General features: G+C 39.1%; 2 protein-coding genes across 3 annotated transcripts in view; one reads left to right on the plus strand and one right to left on the minus strand.

Moving 5' to 3' along the window:
- dlst (dihydrolipoamide S-succinyltransferase) overlaps positions 1 to 6326 on the plus strand; it is an 11917-nt gene extending 5591 nt beyond the window's left edge. The window contains exons 10-15 of the mRNA XM_017690835.2: positions 281 to 378; positions 1438 to 1568; positions 3394 to 3467; positions 3812 to 3895; positions 5204 to 5371; positions 5467 to 6326. Of these exons, the coding sequence (XP_017546324.1) occupies positions 281 to 378; positions 1438 to 1568; positions 3394 to 3467; positions 3812 to 3895; positions 5204 to 5371; positions 5467 to 5601 (690 nt within the window). The 3' untranslated portion in view covers positions 5602 to 6326. The remainder of the gene's footprint in view (positions 1 to 280; positions 379 to 1437; positions 1569 to 3393; positions 3468 to 3811; positions 3896 to 5203; positions 5372 to 5466) is intronic.
- An 800-nt stretch (positions 6327 to 7126) lies between these two features.
- On the minus strand, positions 7127 to 21868 carry rps6kl1 (ribosomal protein S6 kinase-like 1). 2 transcript variants are annotated; one of them, XM_017690829.2, is made up of 13 exons: positions 21730 to 21868; positions 20391 to 20483; positions 19708 to 19751; positions 19244 to 19536; positions 16268 to 16392; positions 15208 to 15300; positions 14249 to 14296; positions 13608 to 13740; positions 11470 to 12789; positions 9792 to 9881; positions 9608 to 9690; positions 9276 to 9371; positions 7127 to 9151 (listed from the first exon to the last, which is right to left on the minus strand). In XM_017690829.2, the coding sequence occupies exons 4-13, from the start codon at positions 19377 to 19379 to the stop codon at positions 9041 to 9043; spliced, it is 2235 nt and encodes a 744-aa protein (XP_017546318.1). In that variant the 5' UTR covers positions 19380 to 19536; positions 19708 to 19751; positions 20391 to 20483; positions 21730 to 21868; the 3' UTR covers positions 7127 to 9040. The 2 variants fall into 2 exon arrangements, with proteins under 2 accessions (XP_017546318.1, XP_017546319.1); XM_017690830.2 differs by lacking the exon at positions 19708 to 19751.
- Between the last annotated feature and the right edge of the window lie 2836 nt (positions 21869 to 24704).

A 24704-nucleotide genomic window follows, 5' to 3' on the forward strand; every position in this document is an offset into this window, starting at 1 on the left:
TGTAACGCATGTAAAAAAACCTGATAGCACAGTGCATTACTCCACCCTCCTGCCCACAGGAGTGTGGGATTCAATTCACTGTTCAGGCAGAAATAAAGGCAAGAAACTGATTACTGCATGTGTTTTAGGCTTCACTGGTGAAGTATGTCTGCTAGAAATGTACTGAAAAAGGCTGAAATATTAAAATGCTCTCTTAACTAGCACAGTGAAAAAGTGGAAAGCTTCAAACAACTTTATGAACTACCAAATTCAGATGTTTTGCATGTTCTTTAAACTGCAGGTTAAGATGAATCGTATGAGGTTGAGGATTGCTCAAAGGCTAAAGGAAGCGCAGAACACCTGTGCCATGCTGACAACTTTCAATGAAGTGGACATGAGGTCAGATTCACCACCAGTGCTCCCCTCTTTTTGTTTAAACAGAAAATTATTGTTTTTGCCAGTACAGAACAATAGATATGTCTTAGTCACGGACAGAGGTCTGTCCAATAATATGGAAAGAAGTCTTGTAACAGCGCAGTGAAAATCCTGCTTGTTGCCCAAACCTGATTAGAACTTCAGCAATGCTAACACAAATGGTTATAGATTGGAATCTGCCCTACAGGAAGAGCTTTTTGAAACCCAATGCCCACTTAAAACATGGAATGTAAATATTTGGTACTAATGTCGGTAAAAACAAAGATAAGATTTGGGTAAAACATGGTTTATTAATTTACAAGGAAACGTTAATGTCCTCAGAGCCCCTCCCTCACTCCAGAAGATGACACTTTGAGGATTTCTCCCCGGCGCAAATGGTGGTGTCAGCTTTCTGCTGCTCAGGGGTTTCGTACTCTCACAAATCTAGTTGGCATTGATGGGATGGAGGAAGACTCCGCAGGCCAGGGTTAGTCTGGAGACGAAGGAGCACGGTCGGTCAGGGGCCAAGAGCATCTGCCCAGCTCTCCCCTGAGAGCGGCCCTCAGAGAGCGGCCAGCCTGCAATGTTATGGGCTTTTATGACAGGCCAATAAGATTTGAGAGGTTTGGAAAGTGAAGATTTTTATCTCTTGTTCTCTCCTTTCTCGGAGAGTGTGTGTCTTGGGACGGTGCTAATTCTGTTAGCGGAGAAACCCTAGAGCCTAAGCGGAGTTAGAGACAGGAAAACAGACAATTAAAAAGAGCTGGGCAAGTGCCCCATTTTTATCATACACTCAGACTACTGTCAGTAACATCCCTGGTGTAAGACTCAAAGGTTGTTGCTTCTACTGGAAATTTTGCATTGCTGTCAGTAGCAACCATGGAACTATTTATCACAAGAGTCTGTCTAGCTGGTTTTCTATATACTAATGCTAATAAAATGTAACGGCTACTGTAGCCATTGAATGTGACACAAATAGCTCTTTGCTGCAAATGTCTGATGTTTGCCTTTTATGTTAAATTTGTCCTTTTTGTCTGACTCTAGCAATATCACAGAGATGAGGAAAGTGTACAAGGATGCGTTCCTGAAGAAGCATGGAATCAAACTGGGCTTCATGTCTGCCTTTGTGAAAGCTGCTGCCTATGCTTTGGTAGATCAGCCAGCAGTAAATGCCGGTATGTTTCCCAGCCCCAGCTAGTTGGGTTTTTAATGTCACCACTTCAGAATAGCAAGTATGCGTGGTTATTGTGGTTATGCATTCCGAGTCTAAGATCACGATTTACAGACTACCTTTACCCCGCTGCTTCCTTCTGAACCGCAGAAGCCTGGCCTACATAGGCAGTCCACACTTAACCAGGTTTCATCTTAGTAGCAAACCAATATGTAAATCAGCTGAAAACGGCCAGTGGTTTTCCACTCAGAAGTTCTATCTGATCTTTTTATTTTCTTGAATATAGTCATAGACAAACTTGGGCAGTAATTGCATTTAAGCTTAAATGGATTTGAGTTATTAAGATTATCATGACAATTAAATAGTGCATTACTTAACTGGCATTAGCCTAAGACTACTGAAAAGTCAGGATAATACCACAGATAGGTTAGTCACTTTGTTCTTTGAAGTCAAATACTTCATGAAATAAACATGTCGTAAGTATATTAGTATATTGATATTATCCGAAGGTAACTAATCAGATTTTCATCCAGTTCCAAAGTGAGAGTAGTTTGTTTTTAGATATTAGTTTGGAATTTACGTTGAATGTCTTAACTACTTGATACCTGTTTTTTATTTTTGTTTTATTATTATTATTATTATTCTTTTTTTTTAATGCTGATTATTTATTGCAGGTGAAATACTGTTCAGGCCTACCTGGCCCTGTATGGGGAAAAAAGTAATTCCTCCCTTAGCTACTCAGTGAACCAGTTAACCAAATTCAAATGACTATTGGAATCAGTTTCACCAGCCACACCCAGGCATGATTATTGCCCGACCCGTTCATTCGTGTAAGCATCACTTAAATAGAACTTGTCTGGTAACATGAAGCAGGGTAGAAGGTTTCAAAAAGCAGCTTTTGATGCTACCTTTTAAAGACATTCAAATACAGATACAAAGAAAGAGATTGAAATCTACCAGTCAAAGCCATTGCTAAGACTCATGGACTCCAGTGAACCACAGTGAGCGCCAAATGGAGAAAATTTGGAACAGTGGTGAACCTGACATCCATTGGAGAGTTGCAAGGCATAAACCATTGCTCACCAAAAAGAACACACAGGCTTGTCTCGTGTTTAACAGAATCATTGATGTCCCCCAAGACTTTTGGGGTAATATTCTATGGACTGAGGAGTCAAAGTTTGAGCTTTTTAGAAGAGATGGGTCCCACTGCACTCCACCATAAGAACATCACACCACCAGTCAAACATGGTGGTGGTATTGTGATGTTCTGGAGCTGCCTTGCTTCTGCAGGACCTGTATGACTTGTCATTGTTGGAGCCATGAATTCTGCTCTGTCCTGAAGGAGAATGTCCACCTGTCAGTTCATGACCGAAAGCTCAAGCAGTGTAGCTGAATTAAAACATTTCTGCAAAGAAGAGTGGGCCAAAATTCCTCCACTGCAATGTAAAAGACTTCTAGCAAGTTATCACAAATGTTTGGGTGCAGGTTGTTACTGCCGAGGGTGGCACAACTAGTTATTGTGTTTATTGGAACAGTTACTTTTTCAAATGGGTAAAATAGGTTTTGGAAAAATCTTTATCTTCAATGAATGGAATGATCATTTAGAAACTGCATTTTGAGTTTACTCATGTTGTCTTTGTTTTTAATAAAATAAGTTGGATGATCTCAAACATTTAACTGTGACAAATTAACAAAAATGAAATCAGGTGAGGGGCATATTTAAGGGGCAATATTTTTTTCACAGCTGTAATTTATGAAAATATGAGACTTTAATGGAGTTGAAAAAGAAGTATGGTTGGAATTTTTACGTATTTATTTACTTTTTTTAGTCATTGACGACACAACCAAAGAGATTGTTTACCGGGATTACGTGGACATCAGTGTGGCAGTAGCAACACCAAAGGTAAATTGTAGAGCTTGTCTGATTAACCATTCTTTGGAAAGAGATTGCAATAATACACATCATCATGTAAAGACCCGATGTGTTAAATGTTAGTCCTGTGAGTGAGAATTAATGTGATGTATTTATGTAGTAATGCATTATAACTTTAATACAAATGACTCCTGGTTTGATCAGAGATCCTCAGTTTCTAACTTGCTGGGGACTACTACTAAGTTTGGAAGCATTTGAAAGTACTTCTCTCATGTGGGTTAACATATTCACAATATTCACAGTACTGTCCTGAAAAAGCGTACAAACATTTAAAACCCATGCATTAAATTGTCATCTGCCTCTGTTCCTTACAGGGACTAGTGGTACCAGTAGTTAGAGGAGTGGAAGGAATGAACTTTGCTGACATTGAAAAAGCCATACATGAGCTTGGAGAAAAGGTAGGAATCCTTCTCCTCCCTTAAATGAAAGGTTTTCAAATGTGCATCAGACTCAAATGTCATAGCTAAAATGATATTGACTATTTTCAAGCTTTTATAATTTGTGCCATTACCTAAGACCTCTTCCGATACACACTGAGCATGGAAGTACAGAGTGAGCAAACAGTGCCGTGATACACCGGTATCTGTTGTAAATGGAGCAACTAACCAGAAGCCTTTTTTTAGATAAATTAGTGAAATGACCTATATTAATGGCGGTTATATTTTGGGCTAAGCAGATGTTAAGTGAAGGGGGGGAAAAAATTCAGACCGTCTAGCTTCTGAAAATCAAGTGGTTTATCTCTGTGCCCTTTAATGCTTTAGAACAGAACATCAGATTCTTAGTACTTTACATATTACTTGATCCAATGAAGTTCAGAAATGGAAGGTAACTTATAGCATTATAATGCAGGAGGGCATTTGTTCTGCATTTTGACTGCAGTTTTCAAAAATACATTAAGCGGTGTTTTTCCCCCCAAATGTGGAAAAGCAATGGAGGCCATGTATTTGTGATTGTCATAGTCATATGATGTTGAGGGCAACACAAAAATGAGTGCCAACAGCCCCTTTAATAGTAGTAATATCATTGTAACATACAGTCGCAAGGTTTTTAGTGCCACTGTTTTATGATAAAATATGGCAACTTATTAGTATTAATTATCACAAACAGTTTGTCTGAAGTCCTATCTTGATGTGCTCTTTTTGCACTGAATCTTGTGGCCAAAATACAGAATTTGTGGCCAGAATTATAGAAACATAATCATCATGGTCATGATTTAAGTTCGCTAGGCTCCAGCTCCCTCTATGACCCAGAAGGATATGTTGCTCAGAAAGAGAGTGTGTGTGTGTGTGTGTGTGTGTGTGTGTGTGTGTGTGTGTGTGTGTGTGTGTGTGTGTGTGTGTGTGTGTGTGTGTGTGTGTGAGATCAAACCAATTAATTCTATGAAAAATATTCACATTTTTCACAATATAGTTGGTCACGTTCAAGATTATCATTCAATCCTGCTGACCCCTTAGTCAGGCTTTGATCATAGGCCCTATGGGCTTGTCATTGGTAATATCTTTGCTGAAGATCTTCATGCTGTAACAGCACTTATGTTAAAAGCTGTGACCATAAATTCCAATATTGTGTTTTCTAAGCAGATTACACCCACTGAAGAATGAACTTGTGGTGTTTGGTGTGGAAACTCTGAACACGGCCCAGCCCATAAGATTTTAGAATATGCTATTTTGTGTCCTGGAGCTAACTAAATGTTTTATTTTACACAGGCTCGTAAGAATGAGCTGGCTGTGGAGGACATGGATGGTGGCACGTTCACTATTAGTAATGGAGGAGTGTTTGGTTCCATGTTTGGCACACCCATCATTAACCCACCACAGTCTGCCATTCTGGGCATGCATGGCATCTTTGACAGGCCAGTTGCTGTTGGAGGAAAGGTTTGTTATAAGCTCTTTAAGGGTTGTTAGTTTCTATTTTGACTTTTATTCTGTCTGTGCCTCACTGTTTGGTTTCGCCTTCTCTCTATTCTCAGGTTGAGATCAGGCCCATGATGTATGTGGCTCTGACATACGACCATCGTTTGATTGATGGCAGAGAGGCAGTCACCTTCCTTCGCAAAATCAAGTCTGTGGTTGAGGACCCTAGGGTACTCCTCCTAGACATGTGAGGTGTAATTTTAAAGAAACGCACATGAATGGCTGACTTCTTCAGAATACAAAATGAGTCCCCATCTCACACAGAGTGGTCATTATCTGCCCTGATGCTCTTTACTGCAAATTATTTACTACATTGGTTAAATAGGGACAGAACACTCTACTGTTTGAATGGTTCATTCACTTCAAAGTAAGAGAAGGAAACTACAGCTGAAAATAGCATGGGCTAGAATGGAGAAAGGGTATTAATGTACAACATTTCTCAGCTGGGATTTTTTTTCTTAGGAAGGCTGTCATGCAGTTCATAAGTACATTGCCATTTTTTTACTTAATTTGATCTATAACAGTTGTAACACCTATACAACTGTTTAATTGTATACGTGTTACACTTATTACACATTTAGTTAATTTGCACAAAATATCTGTCCGGTTGTCCGTTTTCTGAATGGCAAAGCACACAGTAGTATACAGTATATTGTATGTTTCATATTCTCTGTGTAAAGAGTATTTGAAGAAGTTGTAATCCATCAAATGAACGGCAAACCAGAAACACTATGTTCCATTATGTTCGAGATCTCAAGGTGGGTCTTTTTTGTACACAGAATGGTACATACATAAAACTTGTAGTATGTCCCTCAAGCAGTTTGGCATCCAATTCATAGGGAGCAGATTCTGTCTATGCTGTGTAAAGAAACCTAAATATTTAAGGAGGAAATAAACTTTTAAACAACAAATTGAAGAAAATGACTTCTCTTTTCTTGTCTCATGTTTACTTTTTTCCCCCCCATCCTGACACCAACATTACAGGTGTGTTGATATAATTTGGATAAAACCAGTACTGGATCAGCTGCGTTCTTCTGCTTTTTATTCTACTTTTATTCGTAAGAAAGTCCAGGCAGGCATGTAAACTGTGTGGTTTTAAAAATAGATGCACGCTGCGGGTAATTGTGCAGAGCTTTGGTGAATCTGAAAGTAAACACTCACATCATGCCACTGACACATCTGTGACTTAAGCAGCAAGACAGGATGCGGTAGCTGTGCTATTAGTTTGGACGCTTGCTGAGGGGGTCTTGTGGTAATATCAGTGCCTTTATTTTCATGCTCAGAGATCTGTACAAGCCCAACTGGAAAGCTGGCTTTATAGCTCATCAGTTTGTGGTAAACAGTAAAAATATATTACCTTTTAAATCTTGCATCTTTTGCTTTTGACAGATATAATTAAAAAAAAAAAAAAAAAAATTATATATATGTATATAAATATTTGTTTTTTTAAGTAAAGATTTGAAAACTGCAAATGTTTACTTTTTTTTTTTTTATTAATGCAAAAACTTTGATAGGTATACAAACTTTAGTTACTACACCAGTCATTCCTTGAGTAGATATCAGAGCTTGAAAACGCTTTTTGTAGCAAGAAAAGAATTTGGACTTACTCTTTCTTGTAGAACAATAGTTCTATGATGTCCCTGGGCCATCTTAAACTATTGAACATGCTGTGGATTCAAGATACATTTAATAAGTACTAATAAAATTACACCAACAAACCAGTCAGGAGTTATTTTATTCCATTTTTGTAATGAAAGAACATGAGTGCTTGTCCAAAATATCAATCATTAACATGCGTAAAAACTACTGGCTTTACTTTTTCGTCCTTGGAAAACGCGATCGAATGCAGTGCTAATCAGTGCTAATACTGACAATATTGCATATCACTTGTACCTGAAGTGCAAAAATATTTTAATGCCTGTGATGTCAGTACAGGCTACTAATGCTTACCATTTCAATAATGTAGCCTGGATTTCAGTAAGTTTCATTAGTGATGCTGAATTTGACTACAGACATGGCTGAAAGGTCCATTTAATTCAACAGAAACCCAGAACTGATTAAATTCTGTAGCTGACTCAACTGCAAATGGTTTTTGATATGTTAACAAGGAATTGCCATTTTATCTGGTACACCTATTATATAGCTGCACTTCGTAGGTTTATAGTTACTGACTGTAGTTGCACAGTTGGTCAGCCCACCTCTACTTCATCCATCAATGGAAAGTAACTGCCGTAGGACTAACACTGACCATGTATTTTTTAGGTGATGGACTGTACTCAGCAGTGTGTAGAGTCTGGTGCTGGTACGAAGGTAACTCTGACTTAAACCTCTTAGTGTCACTACTGGGTTGAGAGAGTGCTAAAAATCCAACTACTGTTATACCAATAACAGCAATGCAATTGAGATTTAAATTTGATTATTTTCTATTAATAAAGCTTCAGGCCTGTTTTTTTTTTTGACAAGAAGACCAGTTACTTAACAATCTCTGCAGTATTAGGTTAAATTTCACCACATAAACCTGTTAAGAAAATGCTGAATAATGTACAACACTGAGCCAAAGTCAGAATCCACCTTGCATTCATTTTAATTTCCTTTTTTTTTTTTGTAGTTTTTCAAAATTTCTGTCATTCAGTCATTGAGATTCTAAATGATTAGAAATGCTCCATTCTCAATAAACTTTGCAGCTTGGACATCTTTTCCACAGGTGGAACTAGGGGTAGTGATGTCTACAATGCAAATATTGCCATTTGATTCATTATAAAAAAAGCTGAACCTACAGTTTTTAGATTTAATGCTGGTAATGGATTTTAAAAGAGTGGTAAATCTGAGAAAAGTGTCTTCTTATGAGATATTTTAAGTTGGAACACCCAACATGTGCACATTCTTTCATGAATGTGTTTCAAAAATGTTTTAGGCCGAAACCTTCACCTCAAAACTATCGTGAAACAGTGTCTCGGACATCATATTTATTCTTCAGATGTCTGGTTCCCATCACCAACGCTGTGAACAATTCTGACTTGGTAAGTAACATGCAGCATTTTGTATCAAACCACTCAATGGATTTGCTTATATCTAATTATTCAGAAATTTTTGAAAAATTGCTACAGTACATTTTGAAAACCCCAGCTCTAACCACATAATAGCAAGGTGGACCAGGAGAGTAGGCATGTCTAATAAAGTGAGCAATATGTACTACCAAGATTCCAGTATCACTGCTGTGCTGAGAACGGTCCACCGCTTTAATAATATCTGGTCAAGGGTGGTTCCATACTTGTCAAGAATCTTAAACAGCAACAGATGGGCTACAGTCAATAACTGTATACATGTGAAGTACTTGCGTATCGTAGGTGTGCCTAATAAAATGGCTAATTATTGTGGATACAAGGAAGGTGCACCTTATAAGCTGGAAGCTCAGTGGAGTCAGCTGATAATAGTTTGCAGTTAAAGGCGCTGGCAGGGGAATACTGATGCTCCATCTGTTGTACACCACTAGGGGGCAGCAGAGACACATTCATGAGGTAAGCCATCTTGCAAACCCCTGGACACAGTTTATCCAACAGTCTCTAATGTTTTGAAGGCATGCAGGTACTGTGTTAGGTGCTGGAGGTCACATGTCCACCACCTTGTCTATTAACTGTCCAGTGTGTGCCAAGGGATGGAGTTAAAGAAGGGATGACACTTAATATCACTCACTCCTCCACCTCCAGAGCCAAGTCGACAGCCAGCGTCATACTGAAGGAGCTGTGATGACACAAAAAAAAGGCAAGATGCGCTGGTGATTACTTTGGTTTATGTACACAGACAAGCTTGTGCTTACAGTTCAAATGCTCCTCTCTTTTACCTCGAATTTGTCCAGCAGGCTTACCTCTGTGAGTAGGGAGGCAGCTGCCGTGCTCAAGTGGTCTGGAATGAGGAGTTGTGTATGTGGATGCACACCTGTGGGATGACACTGCCAGAGAGGCTGACAGTACAGAGGAGAGGCAAAAAGGCTATTTAGACTTTTTTTTCTTCACTATTTGTGGAAAAAAAAACATCCATGAGTTCATAAAGGCTTTGTTTACAGCACAAATATGTATGTCAGGTCGTTATCGACAATGTCCACAGGTCATCTACATATCAAACTGATGAAGTTTTATGAAGGACACACTTGGGGCTATGAGGTTATTTCACTCACTGAAGTAAACAGACTGAGCTTACCATTCCAGTAAGAAGTTCAAAGAGTAAAGCTCCCAGACTCCACCAGTCACAGGCTTCCGTGATTTTGGATACACCCCCAATTTCTGTTTCCAAATTATTACATAATCATTAATTACATTTATCTAACAAAGTTTTAAACTTTCAGTTGGGACTTTATACAGGAATTGTTCTTATACATGCTTACCTGGTGCACAGTACATTTGTTCTACAGCTTTAGGGCTAATTTCGGGCTGAACCTCTGTCCACTGTCCAAAGTATGTCAGGCACACCTTTCCTGTTCAGAACAGAAGTCATTAGGTTCAGACACACAATCCATCCTGTATGTGTGTTAAGTATGATACATGTATATAACATCTGTAGGATATACTTATAGGAATGCACTAAAGGTTTAACAATTTCTCATAAGTGTCTCATTTATCATCTTTCATTAAACTGCTGTCAGTTATTTAAAGTAGACATCTGGGTGCATCCTATGACTGAGCATATGACCAAGCTTTTAATACATCTATATACATTCTAGGGGTTGGCATTTCTGAGGTTTATAGAGGGCAGCACGGCAGAGATCCATCCGTTTTATACGGTGCCCCTGAAAGGACTTTTTTTTAGGTACAAATGTGGTAATCAGGTGCACACCCAATACTAAGTGGTGAGCACCCAATGCTATCAAGTGAGTGCCAAATACTATGTGTTGACCACCCCATACTATCAAGTGAGCACCCAATAGGTGATGAGCACCGTATACTATAAGGGGAGCACTTGATACTTTGTGGTGAGCGCCAGATACTACCATCACCTGAGAGTACCTGGTGCTCACCACTTAGTGTTGGGTGAACACCACTTAGCATCGGGTGCTCAGCACTTAGTATCTGGTGCTCACCTTTTGCTCACTGGTGCTGTCTGGTACACCACACATCCCTTCAGGGGCTCTGTATTTTGTCACATTTCACACATAAAATATCAAAAGTCAAAATTAATTTTGACCCAGTTCAAAATCGCACCTGAAAAACTGTATGTGCATTGTTACAGCTCTAGTGTGCACATGCGTGTGAGCTGTGCATATGATGTAAACATTAATATGAGGGACACATTCAGGCACCAACACATCACACTGAATCTTGACACAGTATGAGTTTTGCATATTGTTACACCCCTAGGATGCATGACTGGAATCAGCCAAAATTATTGCTCCAAACATGCAGTCGGCCAAGGTATTGTTTCTTATTTAGCCAATTTTATCACATAAAAAAGTGAGTAGGTAGGTGCCTTTGCACTGTTTCAAAACACTTTATTTGATTAATGTTCTTTAAATATGTAACAGATTTTTCATTTATGAATTTAAAATGGCAGTTTGGCTCATTAAAGAGCAAATGATGTTATTTTTATTAGTTAATAGAAAGTAATGGAAATGTGCTGGTGTGTTTCATGTATTAATTTAGCCTGCACAGCGTGAGCTTTGGGTTAAAAAAACAAAAGCTTATAAAAGTTGGACAAAAGAACATGATGCATACCTAGTTACTATTATTTTCTTGTCCATCAACAACCAATATTAAGTATTTGACATTTTAAATGGATATTGAATGATTGAGGTCATTATAATAACACCGTTTGCTAATCATTATTATGATGTTGGCCTTTCCAGTACTGACAGGGCAGGAGGCTGCGATATGCAAAAGATGCTGGTCAGTCTTTAACCACAGCTTACCAACTCACATCAATGGTTCACCTCTGTCTTTTTCATTTCAAGGCATCCTACAACTGCTATATGGTATTTTGTCTATATTGTGCATTCCAAATCAAACCTATGAGAAGAATATTATCATCTATGTTTTCTTTTTTTCTAAACTGTCCAGTGATACACTCACCATTGTTGCTGAGCAGGATGTTTCTGGGGTTGAGATCCTGGCATACAATGCCTTGCTCATGAAGGTTCTCGAGGGCCAGCAGAATCTGAGCACCCCACATTCTCACCTCTCCCTCAGGGAGACCCCACCGACTTTGCTGGGTCTTGGTTCCGAAGCTCCTGGCTCCAGACTGGGGCTGGTGACAAAGGCCATCAGCCTCTATGATCTGCTCAACATGTGGTCTCTTTGGATCAGTCCGCCCATGAGAAGAGCTGTCAGTATTGGTGGCAGGAGGACTGGACTGAGGATCCTTTCTACACAGAGGACTGAGGATTTCCCAACTCTCCTCTCCAACTTCCACACATTCTCTTTGTACCTCTTTCACTCCATCCTTACTTACATTCTTCAACCAAGGAGCCATCTTCATGAAGTCTACAGAGAAACTTACAGGTCTTTGAAGTTTTTGCTCCTTTGGAGATACTATGCATGGCTGAGAATTTCCTGAGCTCAAGCTTGCCACAAACTGGGAGCTTTCAGTGTTCATGACAGTTTGTGAGTTACATACAGTTTGTCCATGAGTAATGTCCTCATGCTTTTGGCTCTGCAGGGGTAAATGCAGGGTATTGGGGACAATACGAACTTTCTGCGGAAGGACATTGACAGTGCTACAGAGGGTTGGCGGTGTGTCCCCTCCAAATAAGGAGCTCAGAGTGATCTGAGGTACACTGTTGATTCCTAGAATATCTGAATTTGACCCTGTAGCTGTTAAACCCCTGTAGTCCTGAGCGAGTTCAGCAGCATTCCAAGCTTTGTCAAAATCCGCACTGGAGTCAACCCACTCAATGCGAACATCGTTTCCTAAAAGGTCAGAGGTGACATTGAGCGGATCTCGAGTGTCCACTATTACACAGGGCTGAACAGGAAGGGGCAAACTGTCCTGAGAAGCAAGGCGATTAGCTGGACCAACACAGGAAAGAAAATCTGTCCTTATTGCACCACAGTTTGAGGATTTGCTTTGCTGGAATCCAACCTTGTCAAATCTAGAATTCTGCAGACATCCTGTCTCCTCACAGTAGGAATGAGTTCCACAGCTCTCTAGCTGATGCTGGGTCTCATTCCAAGATGCCAGTGAGTCTGTGTCTGGACTTTCCAAATTCCCCATTTCAAGAACTGCAGGTATCCTGTGATTATCCCCTCCATTCAGGTGGTAGAGCTGGCTGAGATCAGGGGAAGTGTAGCTGTTCTTTAGCTGGATCTTGTGCTGGTGAGGACTGAAGCAGTCTGGATGTTCTCTGGCTACCTCATTCCTGATCTTATGCAGTTTGGAGAAGAGTCTACCACCTGAAGGATAATAAAAAATAATTCTTCAAAAAACAGGAGGATCCCAGTACCTTTGATGACTGGATCTCTAATAATAACCCTTAATTTCCCTGAAGTTTGTACTAGAGGTGGAAATCTCTAGACACCTCATGATTCAATTAGTTTTTGATTCATGGTCCCAAGATTCCTGACTTCTGTATCCTATATTGTAATACTTTTTGTGTCATAATGCAAGCTATATATACTTTTAAAATATTTCAACTCTTATTTTGAAAGTTGACTGAGTGACTGCAAACACACATTCATGGTTGTTTATTATTAAATTGTGCTATCAAAAGCCTGCTAATAGTGCCCCCTGCTGCACAACCTTCAGACTGTAACATGTTTTGTAAATGAGTGAGTTTCCAAGCCAGTCTATGAGCTTTACTTTCAAAAATACAGTATTTTGCATCAACATAGTGGAGGCCCTGTGGAATTCAGCTATAGATGCCTATGTGACCAATGAGTGATTGCATTTTGTCCTCCAACAAGCCAGGCTGTGCCAAAGTATCCTACTTCATAATGTCTCTAAAGTGTGTGTGAATCTCATAATAAAACATAAAAAAACTGATTTTGATGTGCAAATCAGTTCTTCCAATAATCAACTATTTTTTCCATCCATAGTTTGTACACTGTTAAATCTAGTGGACCGTCTTGTTTATTGGAGTTATATTTCAAGAACGTCTACCCACAGTGCATTCCTTTATTGTGAGTATATCACTGACTTCCTGTATAAAGAACAGTTTGCACCATGTACCACACCGACCACTTGCTTTCGCACAGCACTTTACTTGGCTCACCTTGCACATGTTCTAAATGCAGGAACACAGAGTCCTCACTGATGTAATACCTCAGTAGCTTCACCATGAAAGGAACCCCCTGAGAAATGATGGTGGGACGGTCTCGACTCTCCCAGCTGGACTTAGGCAGGCTCTAGACATTAGTAAGAATTGTAAATATTAATATGTTATCCATGTGATTCCCTTGCAAACAATATAGTACTAATAATATACAAGCAGATGTTTTCAGTTACAACTTTATTTGAATCAGATGATTCATTGAATGTACTACATGTATTCAGTTTTGAAAATAAAACAAATATGCATAAGGATGTGTACTAACATCTCATTGTTCATTAACCATAATTAACCAGTGCATTTATAAATATACAAAATTAAGTGGAAGCTGTCTGCCTCCAGAATCTTGTTTCTGGCTTTAGAAACATGAGATGCTTTGGACTAAGAGGCACAGGAGCTTTTAAGTGGATCAATGTTGACAGCTTCATGCAGAGAGTAGACCTAAGAGTATTCCCAGAGATGTTCTCAGCCTTCTGGCCAGACAGCAATACAGCAGAGCTGTGCGGTCAGAGCTTTTTGGCTGAGCATCTAGATTCTAAACTAGAGTTATAGCATTAGGACATGGCTGCTGGTTAAACACCTACCTTAATCACAAATGTCTCCTTGCTAATCAGGTTTTGAACAGTCAGAACCTACAGATGCAAGCACAAATACAGCTTTAAGACCTGGGGTTAACATATTGAGTAGTTTGTAATACAATAATACAATATTTTATATTGAAAATAACCTACTACTTTTCCAGTGTTAAGAAAAATGAAAAACCTAAATATATCATCAGATCTTTCAGCATTTAGAGTACCCATACACTGCATTTGGTCTGTGTCTGAGTCAGGTCTGGACTCTGAGAAAACCAGCAGCTTCTTTGTTTAATTTGCAAATGGTCTTGTTCTTATTTCTTTTTCTCACTAAGGGCTTCTAAACAGCTACACATCCTTTCAGACTTCTCATAATGGAAGTACAGACAGAAAAACCTGTGGATTTTTTTCAGAACCCGAAGTAAGAGTGGAGTTTGATTTTCTCCTCTCTGTCAAAGATGAAAGCTTTAAGTAGTGTTTATCTGATGATGGCAGTTCTGGTGGTCTACCATGTCTTGTGCAATTAAGAGTCCCATTTTGTCTGTATAATGCTTTTAAATTTTTTGGCATCTCCTTTTTTTGCAACATATATTTTTTGCCTTCTCCCTTCCTTGTGCAAATGGTTTATCTTATCTAATTTCAAAAATCCTGAAAAAATAATAATTTAATGATTGTTCTGACTGGAAATTGAATAAAAATGGGTCAATATAATGAGATCACCTAAAGTTACACACTGACTTAAAAAAAAAACCTCACAGATATTCAACAGAGAGAGACTGACATTCAGGCCTCACACAATCATGCAACAAGCTTCTTCACTTCTGCTTTCTTGTGAAAACGCATACACAAAAAGAGCTATTTTTAGAAAACGGTGGTTTGTTTTCTACTTCCCTTCACACCTCAAACTCACCTGGCATTCACACAGTGCACAACTGTACTTTTTTAAAGACATAAGCAGATTAACTTACCTTATCAATAACCCCCACAACTTTACACATCTCCAGATCCTCCACTGGTGAGCTGAGATGTCTGATTGACCTGAATCTCAGGCTGCTGTAACCCTGTTGACCAAAACACACACATACACAAAATCATATTACTACAAGCAGGCATTACTAAAGACGAAAAGACGAAAAGCTGTATCAGCTTTTGTATGACCTCAGAGCCATCATATTGCCTTCACAGCTTCAAAAGGAGGCACACATCTGGGGATTACACAGCATGCGAGGGCTCAGGGTTGAGTGCATTCGGAATTAATCTCATTCTTCTCTGTGGCAAAGTGAAGGAGGGAGGGTGATCTATTGCTGTGCAGTTTAAATCCAAAGAGGAAGAGACAGGCAACTCAGACTGGCTTTATTGAAGGAGACATGAGTTAGGCTTTGAGTAAGTGGGGGATGATGCAGATAGCCTCATGATACAGTCTCCACACTCGCCTGCTATTAATGAGCAGTGCAGAGTAATGCTAGGAGAAGGAAAATGATGAGTGAGAGCTGATGGCTCACAAAGCAAGAAACATCTACAGACTGGATGGAATAAGCAGAATATGGCAGTGAAAATGTGAGCATGACTGTCACATCTGTATGATGGTAGCATCACCCAGCATGGGGAACTCCATGACAACACAGAATATACAGTGCTGTGTAAAACTCAGAGACCACCCTTCATTTATTTAATTTCCAGCAACAACAGCTTTTGAAATCGAGAAAAATGTGACCACTATCAACTGCGGTTTTTAAAACTTTCATCTGTACCAGATGTTTGAGATTACTTGGATTGTGAAAAGCAGAAAATGCTACCAACGTCTAAGACTGAACTTTGGAGCTGCTGAAAAATATTGTTGCAGACTTCTTCGAGCAACTGAAAGCAAGCCCGTAAACAATGGAAGCTGAAGTAAGGGCAACGTGTGGACACACTAAATGCTGGAAAAAAACATTCTTAATATAAGAATTAGTCCTTTCAACATAAACCGCTACGTGTTTTAGGATTACAATGGTTTGAAGAGGATACGTATGTATGTAGGTTTCATACCCCTAACTGTGTGGTGCCTTTGCTGAGATTATTCAGTAGATGAGAGTTGAAAATCTCCTCGGCTCTCTTTAGATACTGAGTCGTCTTCCGCTTCACAGCCTCCCGTCTCTCCTTGTTCGGATCCACTAGAAGAGAGGAGAATGGTTCACTCTAATGAAAAATCTCCTTACCTTTATATTCAAATATTATGTTCTGAGTGAATCACCCAGGCCAATTCTGAAATGAAAAAGCCTTGAAAGGCCATTGGTGACCAAACAAAGCCTTCACTCCTTATATTACATTGACGTGTACTGAAGGGCTCAGATTAGAACACAGCATAGACTGCAATTGTGTGAGGTGCTATGTAGATGACATACTTCACTTATCATATCTGCTTCTGTTGAGTGAATGTGTGTCAGTAGGCCTACAGGGCTTAGTCAAAATCAACTATTAGGAATGTATACAGGAAGCAAACTGAAGCAATTTGCCTATTGCTTTCCAACATGCTCAACAGGAAAACCTCAGCAACAACAGTCTTGTTGCTTAATGCACTGAACTTAACGATTTAAAAAAAAATGTAGATTAGTACTCACTAGTAAGTCTGTAATAATGTAAAAGTTGTAGGATGTGGTTCTAAATCAAATATAAAGTACTGCACAAAACTTTTACCCAGCCAAGAAACTTAAAACTACTTATCTGGGCAGAATGTGTATTTTTGCCTATAAAGCATTCCTAGTTTTGGCCTAAATTGCAGTGGAAATTCTTTTTAGTCTACGCTTAAAAAAATAACAAGAATAAATACAAATAAACATACAATAAAATGTGAAATATAATGTCTTCATTAGAAGAACGAGGATAAAATAATACTGGTTTGGTTTTTGACTTCTGGATTTGTTTAGTTCATATCTAAGTGAATGTGATCTTTTGGACAAGTTTCAGTCAGGTTTCAGGGTGCATCGTAGCACAGAGTCAGCTCTTCTGAAATTGACAAATGATTTACTGCTTTAACTTGACTCAGGTAACTCCATCGTTTTAATTATGCTTGATTTTACCGCTGTAATCGATACAATTGACTAAAATATTCTCTCGGATCATCTAAATCGCGAGGTGGGCATTCAGAGAAAAGCCTTGGTTTGGTTTTCCTCTTACATTAAAGACTGCACATTCGCTGTTCAGATGGACTTACTTTGTCACCAGCCCCCATTTCACACGGCTTACGTCAGGGCTCCACATTAGGGCCTATTACAATCCATTTATACATGCTTCCACTTGGCAAAATATTTGGGGAAATGCGGATATCACTGGAGATAACAGGTCTTTAAAAACTCTTTTTGATCGCATTAAAGAAATCAAGATCTATGACTTCCTAAAAACTTTCTCCAGCTAAATGAGAATGAATCTGATGTAATTATATTTGGTCCCTCTGAGAGCATACAAAATATTGGTTACTACCTGGGCATTTTTCTAACTTACCGAGCTTTGCTAAAAATCTTGAGGACATTTTGGATATCTTACATTTGACAAACAGATAAATTCAGTCCTAAAGAGTAGTTTTTATCAGCTGAGGCATATTTATAAATTGAAATCAGTCCTCTCGTTTCATTGTCTAGAGATAGTTTTACATACATTTATTGCAACTTGATTATTGTAATTTTCTATATAGGAGTCAGTCAGTCCTCAATGTCCCGTCTGCAACTAGTCCAAAATGCTGCTACAAGACTTCTTACTGGCACAAGGAAAAGCGACAGCGTTTCACTGTAATGGCTTCTCCACATTGGCTTCCTGTCAAGTACAGAATTGATTGTAAAATGTTACTTTTTGTTTTTAAGGCATTATATGCTCTGGCCCTAAATTATATTTGTGATATGACTAGTACTTATTCATCTGGCAGGTTCCTTCTATCTACTAACTAATGAGAGATCTGTATCAACTACTGGAGTTTAAATCTTGCCTTAAAACTAATCTCTTGGTTTGCTTTCTTGTTAACATTTGCTTTTTAAAGTCTGCCCTTTGCTGCCGTCCTGCCCTCAGTGTCCTCTTTTTGAAACCCAAAAATATGGTCACCCTAACATTCAGTGACCATGGCCATCATAAATCTGTAGATTTTTGTAATTAGACACCTAATCAGTTAAACTTTGCTATGCAAGTTAGTGGGCTGTACTACAACACTGTGTTTTTGGGTTAGCAAATTACTTCCTTGAGCTGTTCTCAGAAAATCCTGATTCCAAACTGATTCTGAAGATCTGAACTAGCTGCCCCTGTACAGGTTAGCATGCCATTTAGAATTCTAGCTGTGGTGAAGCAAATGTATTGCAGAAGTGCATGTTGAAAGCATCTGTTTAACTCACTCTAGCAAAGGTTTTTGTAACAGATCTCATTTTCATTTTCTCAAGCTTGCCTAAGAGTTATGAATCACATTCCTGTTTCATTCTATCTTGTCAGCCAATGCAGATTTCCTTGCCTCTCTGCCCAGAACAGCAGCCCAGGTTCTCAGAGTTCTCTCCCCTCCTATATTCATACAGTCCCATCTCATAATCCGAATTAGTAAATTATTATTTTTAGCATACCATCCTGGAGACAACAGAATAAAACTATATCCTAATGTTAGGCCTTAATCACAATTATTAAAACCACATACTACCACACTAAATAGTATGGACATCACCATTAGAAATGCTTTCAGTAGTATAGTAGGTATACTATGGTAGTATGCAGTTGTGGATGCAGCCTAAGCATCATTGAATCATTCCACACAATGAACAATCACATCGTAATTATATATTATATATCAACTATAATTTCACTTCCTCAAGCTTAGAACTGAAGGTGTCATGTATGTTTTCTGATCGAAGGTGCTTTTAGGTATTCTTAGTATCTCTGACGTGCAGGACTAAGAAATAAAAATACTCATGCTGGTGAAATGTTAACCCATCTATCAGCCTGTTTTATGATTTACCACATACAGGTATAATATACTGTGAAAACAGAACCTGCTACCTTGAACTCCATTTAGCAGCAGGTCCACACCGTTCTTGTAGTAGCTGAATGCAGCCTCGTAGTCCTCGTTGACCTCCCTGTCCAGGGCCATGCGGATCTGCTTGGCTGCATCCACCAAATAGTCTCTTTTAGCCATGATTACCCTTAGAGAACCAGAGTCCACAGAGAACTGGAAGATATGATGGAGGGAAGTCCTCTTAGGAATGACCACATGGCTGAGGTGGAATCACTCCTCCGCCAGCCTCTTCACACAGCACTGCTCCATGGGTAGCTCCCTCACAGCAGTTTCCTGTCTGACAAGTGAGGAGTGAAACATGTGAATGAGTATTAATAAGCACCTCATCCAAAGAAAAGCACCTCATCCTGATTTTTCAGCATAATTCAGTGGTTGAAATGCAAGCAAAGTCATTCAGAGTGGTCTGATGTGAAATGGCACATTGTAGAGAAACTGTAGATAAACTTACCAACTTTGATTTCTTTCCAGTGGCAGTACCAGGGATTGTGATGTCTACAACACATATATAACCATTTTGTTTACAATCCAAAACAACTAAAGATCCTACACATGTTTTCTGAGGTTTTATACTGCTGTGTTGGAACAAAACCTTGTATCTCCAAAATGGTAACTTTACTTTTAATGTAAGTCAATGGAACCAGACTTTTTTCCAAGTGATTTTGGGCCTTTTCTTTCACTCCATTCATCTTGAAATTTACTTGCAATATAAAGAGCAACAGATATTTTCAAATTATGTCAAAAACTGAAAAACAAAAATGGAGATACAAGGTTTTGTCACGACAGTGGCGATATGTAATGCTGGGTAAAATAAATGCAAATCTGAAAAACATTTTTTAGGGGCTATTTTGCTTTAACACAGTCTGCATTTTATGTAATAACTTACTGTAAGGGATCTTTTAGAGGCATAAAATGCTTTGGATGTCTGGTTCCTATAACCACCACTGTGAACAATTCTGTCTCACTCAGAAAGGAGTATTTTGCAACAAACCACTCTAAATGACTGCATCTTAACCATTTCATTTTGTAGAAAATTTGAAATTCTCCTGTGCTACACAGAGCTGCTTTCAGATGAAAAACTGCACATCATTTTATACTAAAACCAAAGCCAGTGAATTACCTGCTAAGACTCACCTTTGTCCGTGAATTCCATCACAAAAGGAAGTCATGCTGGAGTGAAGTCATTAAATGACTCTCTCTGCTCACACTCCACTTTGTTACAGCCACCTAAAAGTTAAAAATCAATAAAACATCATTTTCTGTATGCTGTACCAGACCACAGACTGGCATACAAAATCAGCAATGGAATGAGGATGGACAGTGCAGGCATGACTCATGTCCTGTTAGACTCGTCACCCTATAAAGTGCCTACTGCCTATTCTCTGAACAGTCACGAAGCAAAACAAACCCCTACGAAGCATTGCATCTACAGGCCACAGGCTTCATTTTACTGTATATCAGTAACCAACATTTATAACTTACACCGTGTCCCAGCACCCAGAGATCTGTTATGTTGTGTTAGAAGTCTTTTCTCAAGATAACAATTTTATGCAGAGTACACAATTCTTGGAAGCTGTTTCCTTTTACTAAGCTGGAACTGTGAGCAGTGAGTGTTGGAATGATTTTCAAGAAAGCTACTTCCTTTACAGTCACGCCAACCTTTTGTTTGGGATATGAGTATTTTGAGCCACAGATCAGGTCTACAGGGAGTCTGGACATTTCCAGAAAACTCTCAGCCAGGATAGGAAACTCTTTCCCATCTCCAGAGTTCTGATTCTGATTCAGAGCATCACAGTCCTCACCTGAGGTGCACCACTGGAATAGATAATACTACACAGAGCTCACAGCTAATAAACATACTATAAACTCTTGTAGATGAATCTCTAGTAAAGAGAACATACAGGTTGTTCTATATAGAACCAAAACAGGGTTCTTCTATTCTATTGTTCTGATGCCCAGCTGGCAAAAATACAAGAACCCTTTTGGTGCTACATAGCGATTATCAAAAAGGTTCTATATAGTGCCATATACAACACATTCTCCATCAAGCCGAGGAACCATTTCACCATGCAAAGAACCAGTTAAACATTTATAAAAAACAAGAAGTATTTAATGCCTTTAACAAAGAACCCTTGAGGAACCATCTTTTTAAAGAGTGCACTGTAAGGCGTGTGTAAACACACACACACACACATACACACACACACACATGATGAGGCCAGTGCAGAGGGAGGGGACTGCAGCGCAGCCTCCATCTCAGCCCACATCCACACATCCAGTCCAGCACATGCAACACGGCCCATCATCAGTCAGCCATTTCCAACCATCCCACCGTGCCAGTCTGAACCCATTCTGACCGAAGAGCCGTCCAGCCGTCCAGCCGTCCAGCCTTCAGCGCACACAGTGAACAGATGCAGCCTCGCTTTAACACGTAAAAGATCCGTTAATGGCTGAAACGCAGGGATGTCGGTACCTAGCTGAGGGGCTGTGAGTCTCGCCCTGTGGGTCCTCTTCTCATCTCCAGCAGCGCACGGGAGGACCTCTGAGCTCAGCGCTGATCAGCGGAACCGTGATTCGGTCCGTCCGCCGCTGCGCGCGTCATTCAGCGGAGACTCTCGGCAGCTGCGGAGAGGCGGAGTCACAGCGCGGCTTCCTATTGGCTTCTGGTGATGTCACTAATACAGCGCCCCCTGCACTCCCACCAAAACAAAAGGAGTAAACAGTTCCAGCGAAATTAAAAAAAAAAGATACATCAATTATACAAACAGTTAGGATAATAAAACACTTTATAGACCTTCTTTTTTCCTGATATGCGTTGTTGGGAGTTTAACACAAAAAATATTACTACGCTAATTTATACCTCCCTAATTATACACATGTGTTTTCCATTATAAATCAGCTGTTATTCTTTTCAAAACTCCTTATATTCAAAATTCTTATATATATACTTATATACTAAAAACGAAATAAAAATACATTTATAATACTGTGGCTTTCTAAAGTTTGTAATTAAAAGCTGGAATGCAATCATTTTCAGCACCATAAAAGCAATTTGTTTTCTGATAAGTGTAGAAACTAATTCTAGCTTGTTAGCCCAGTGCAACTTCACATAATTCGCATAATTTTACTTCACACATTTCACATAATTAGTAGGACTCTAGGAAGCTGAAAATACAGACTAATAAGAAAAAAAGATTAGACTTGTCCAAAACGATCAATGGAGCCGTGCAGCATTCTAAAATGACACAGACATCCATTCAGAGAATGAATTTATAATATAATTTATAATAAGTTCATATTCAGAATTCATATGTCAAAACTGGATGTCAAATTTCAAGGTGTGTAACATTCTTGCAAATAAAATAAAAATATTAATGTGCTAATTGATTCCAACAGGGCTGTATTCACACACACACACACACTCACACACACACACACACACACACACACACACACACACACACACACACACACACACACACACACACACACACACACACACACACACATGCACACCTATATACATCACTGTTGTTGGAAGAAAACCTTGTATCTCCAAAATGGTAACTTTACAATAGAAGGAAAAAAACAACTTTACTTTTAATGTAAGTCAAAGGAACCAGACCTTTTTCCAAGTCATTTTGGGCCATTTATTTTGGTCCACTCTTCATGAAATGTAGTGTAAAATGGTTAAATCTACTTTGTGTCCAGGACCAAAGCTCTGATGGAAAGAGCTCAACTGCTGGGGAACAAGTCAGGAGTGCTTTTACCATTTTACAACATCTTGGTACCTATTAGGGTTGAAAAGCCTTCCTCAATGGCACAATGCAGCCAGAGCTGAGAATGTGACATGTATGATAGCTGATTGCATAAACAATGACAACCCAAGTAATGTATTTAACAAACAGTTGTTTTGTTTAGTATTTTAACACATTTTCTCACTACATGAGAGATAATTAGAGAAAGAGACTCAGACGCTCATATGTACAGGAGGCTTCCATTCAAAGGGCAGAGACAGAGAGTGCTGTAATGGTGTAGGATGTCAGGGAGGTGCAGAGTCTTGAGGGAGCGGATACTTATTGCATTTGCAGAGACCAGCTGGGTCCAGGAAGGCTGGAGACCACAGATAGGAGGGGGCGAGCTGAGGTTGAGGGGGCTGTGGGGTATCAGCTTACACAAAATTCACCCTGTATCAGTGTATCACATCCCGCTCCTTCTGCCCTCGAGATTGTGTGATCAAGCACACTTGCACAAAATCTCATTTTTCAATTAAAACTTCTAAAACTAAATTTTTATGTATTCATTTAGTCTGTTATTTTATCAGTTGATAAGCCAATTATGCATTTCCACTTATATGTAGCTTTATCCCAGCTACCATCTTATTAAAGGGCACATCTTGTGAGAAAATGATAACACTACTAAAAACAAATGTTCCCTCCCTAGTCCACATGTGTCACGCTCCTTGCAGACCAAAACGCTGCAGACTTCAGCACACTGCCTCATTAATCACACATGATTCAGCTCATCAGCTGATTAGCAAGGCCTACATGAACTGATTCCAGAGTGTAAGACACTCAGTAGGCAGCCAAAAATATCCTAGCTCATTTGCATATCAGTCTTAAAGGCACAGTAACAAAAACGGCCTGTTTAATTTGGTGTGACGAGAGGTTGGAAAACTGTCGTATTGAAATGAATTGTTGCTGTTTCTTGGAGCATAAAACCACACAGATGTCAGAAGACCTCAGCTGAAAATACAAGAAAATGCAAGAATAATCTACAATATTAGAAAGTTAAAATGACTATATATGGTTCATTTGGGTTTGTGCCGTGGAGGGATCTTGATCTTTGGTAAAGTTTGACTGGTTAAAGACTGAAATCAAGCTTCTTTCATATGTGTTACTGTAAATTCTTTTTTGTGTTTTTTTTTAATCTTTAAACCGAACCCTCCATCAATTTTACTACTGAAAGTGGAAATTTTGTTTCAGGTGTAATATGTGTGCATGTAACAATATCATGTGCAGGTATAAATTCCTTACTGATTTATAAAGATTAGCTGGATTTACAGCACAGGGTTTGTTCAACTAATAAAAATCCATTTATGACTCAAAGCAACTTCAATGCCTCTGTAACAGTATATACATTTTCCATATTCCTGGTGCACACATATTTTATTACATAAAAATAATCAAAGGGGCAACTTTGACTGAAATTCAGTCTTTGGTGTTTGTACCATTGATTGGGAAACCACTGAAAAACACTACACTGCTATGAAAGTGCCAAACCAAACGATGGAAGTGGGGTTCTTTAAAAGGACGCCTCTGTTTGTGTTTGTGAACTGATCTATTTACCAAAACACATTTTAGACAGCTTTAAATATGTAGCCAGATATTTAGGGCTATAAGTTCTGACAGAAATGAAGTCTTGGCTGCAGGACGAGAGCAGATGTGG

This window comes from Pygocentrus nattereri, chromosome 10, assembly GCF_015220715.1.
Source record: "Pygocentrus nattereri isolate fPygNat1 chromosome 10, fPygNat1.pri, whole genome shotgun sequence".
In the NCBI taxonomy this organism is placed as follows: Eukaryota; Metazoa; Chordata; class Actinopteri; order Characiformes; family Serrasalmidae; genus Pygocentrus; species Pygocentrus nattereri.

Bases quoted from the DNA above. Each gene is read 5' to 3' on its own strand.
- rps6kl1 (XM_017690830.2), bottom strand. From the start codon at position 19,379: ATGGCTAAAAGAGACTATTTGGTGGATGCAGCCAAGCAGATCCGCATG. The intron at 9,882-11,469 runs GTGAGTGTATCA...TGTTCTGAACAG, and splicing joins CATCCTGCTCAGCAACAATG to GAAAGGTGTGCCTGACATAC. The intron at 9,691-9,791 runs GTAAGCATGTAT...ATTTGGAAACAG, and splicing joins ACAAATGTACTGTGCACCAG to AAATTGGGGGTGTATCCAAA.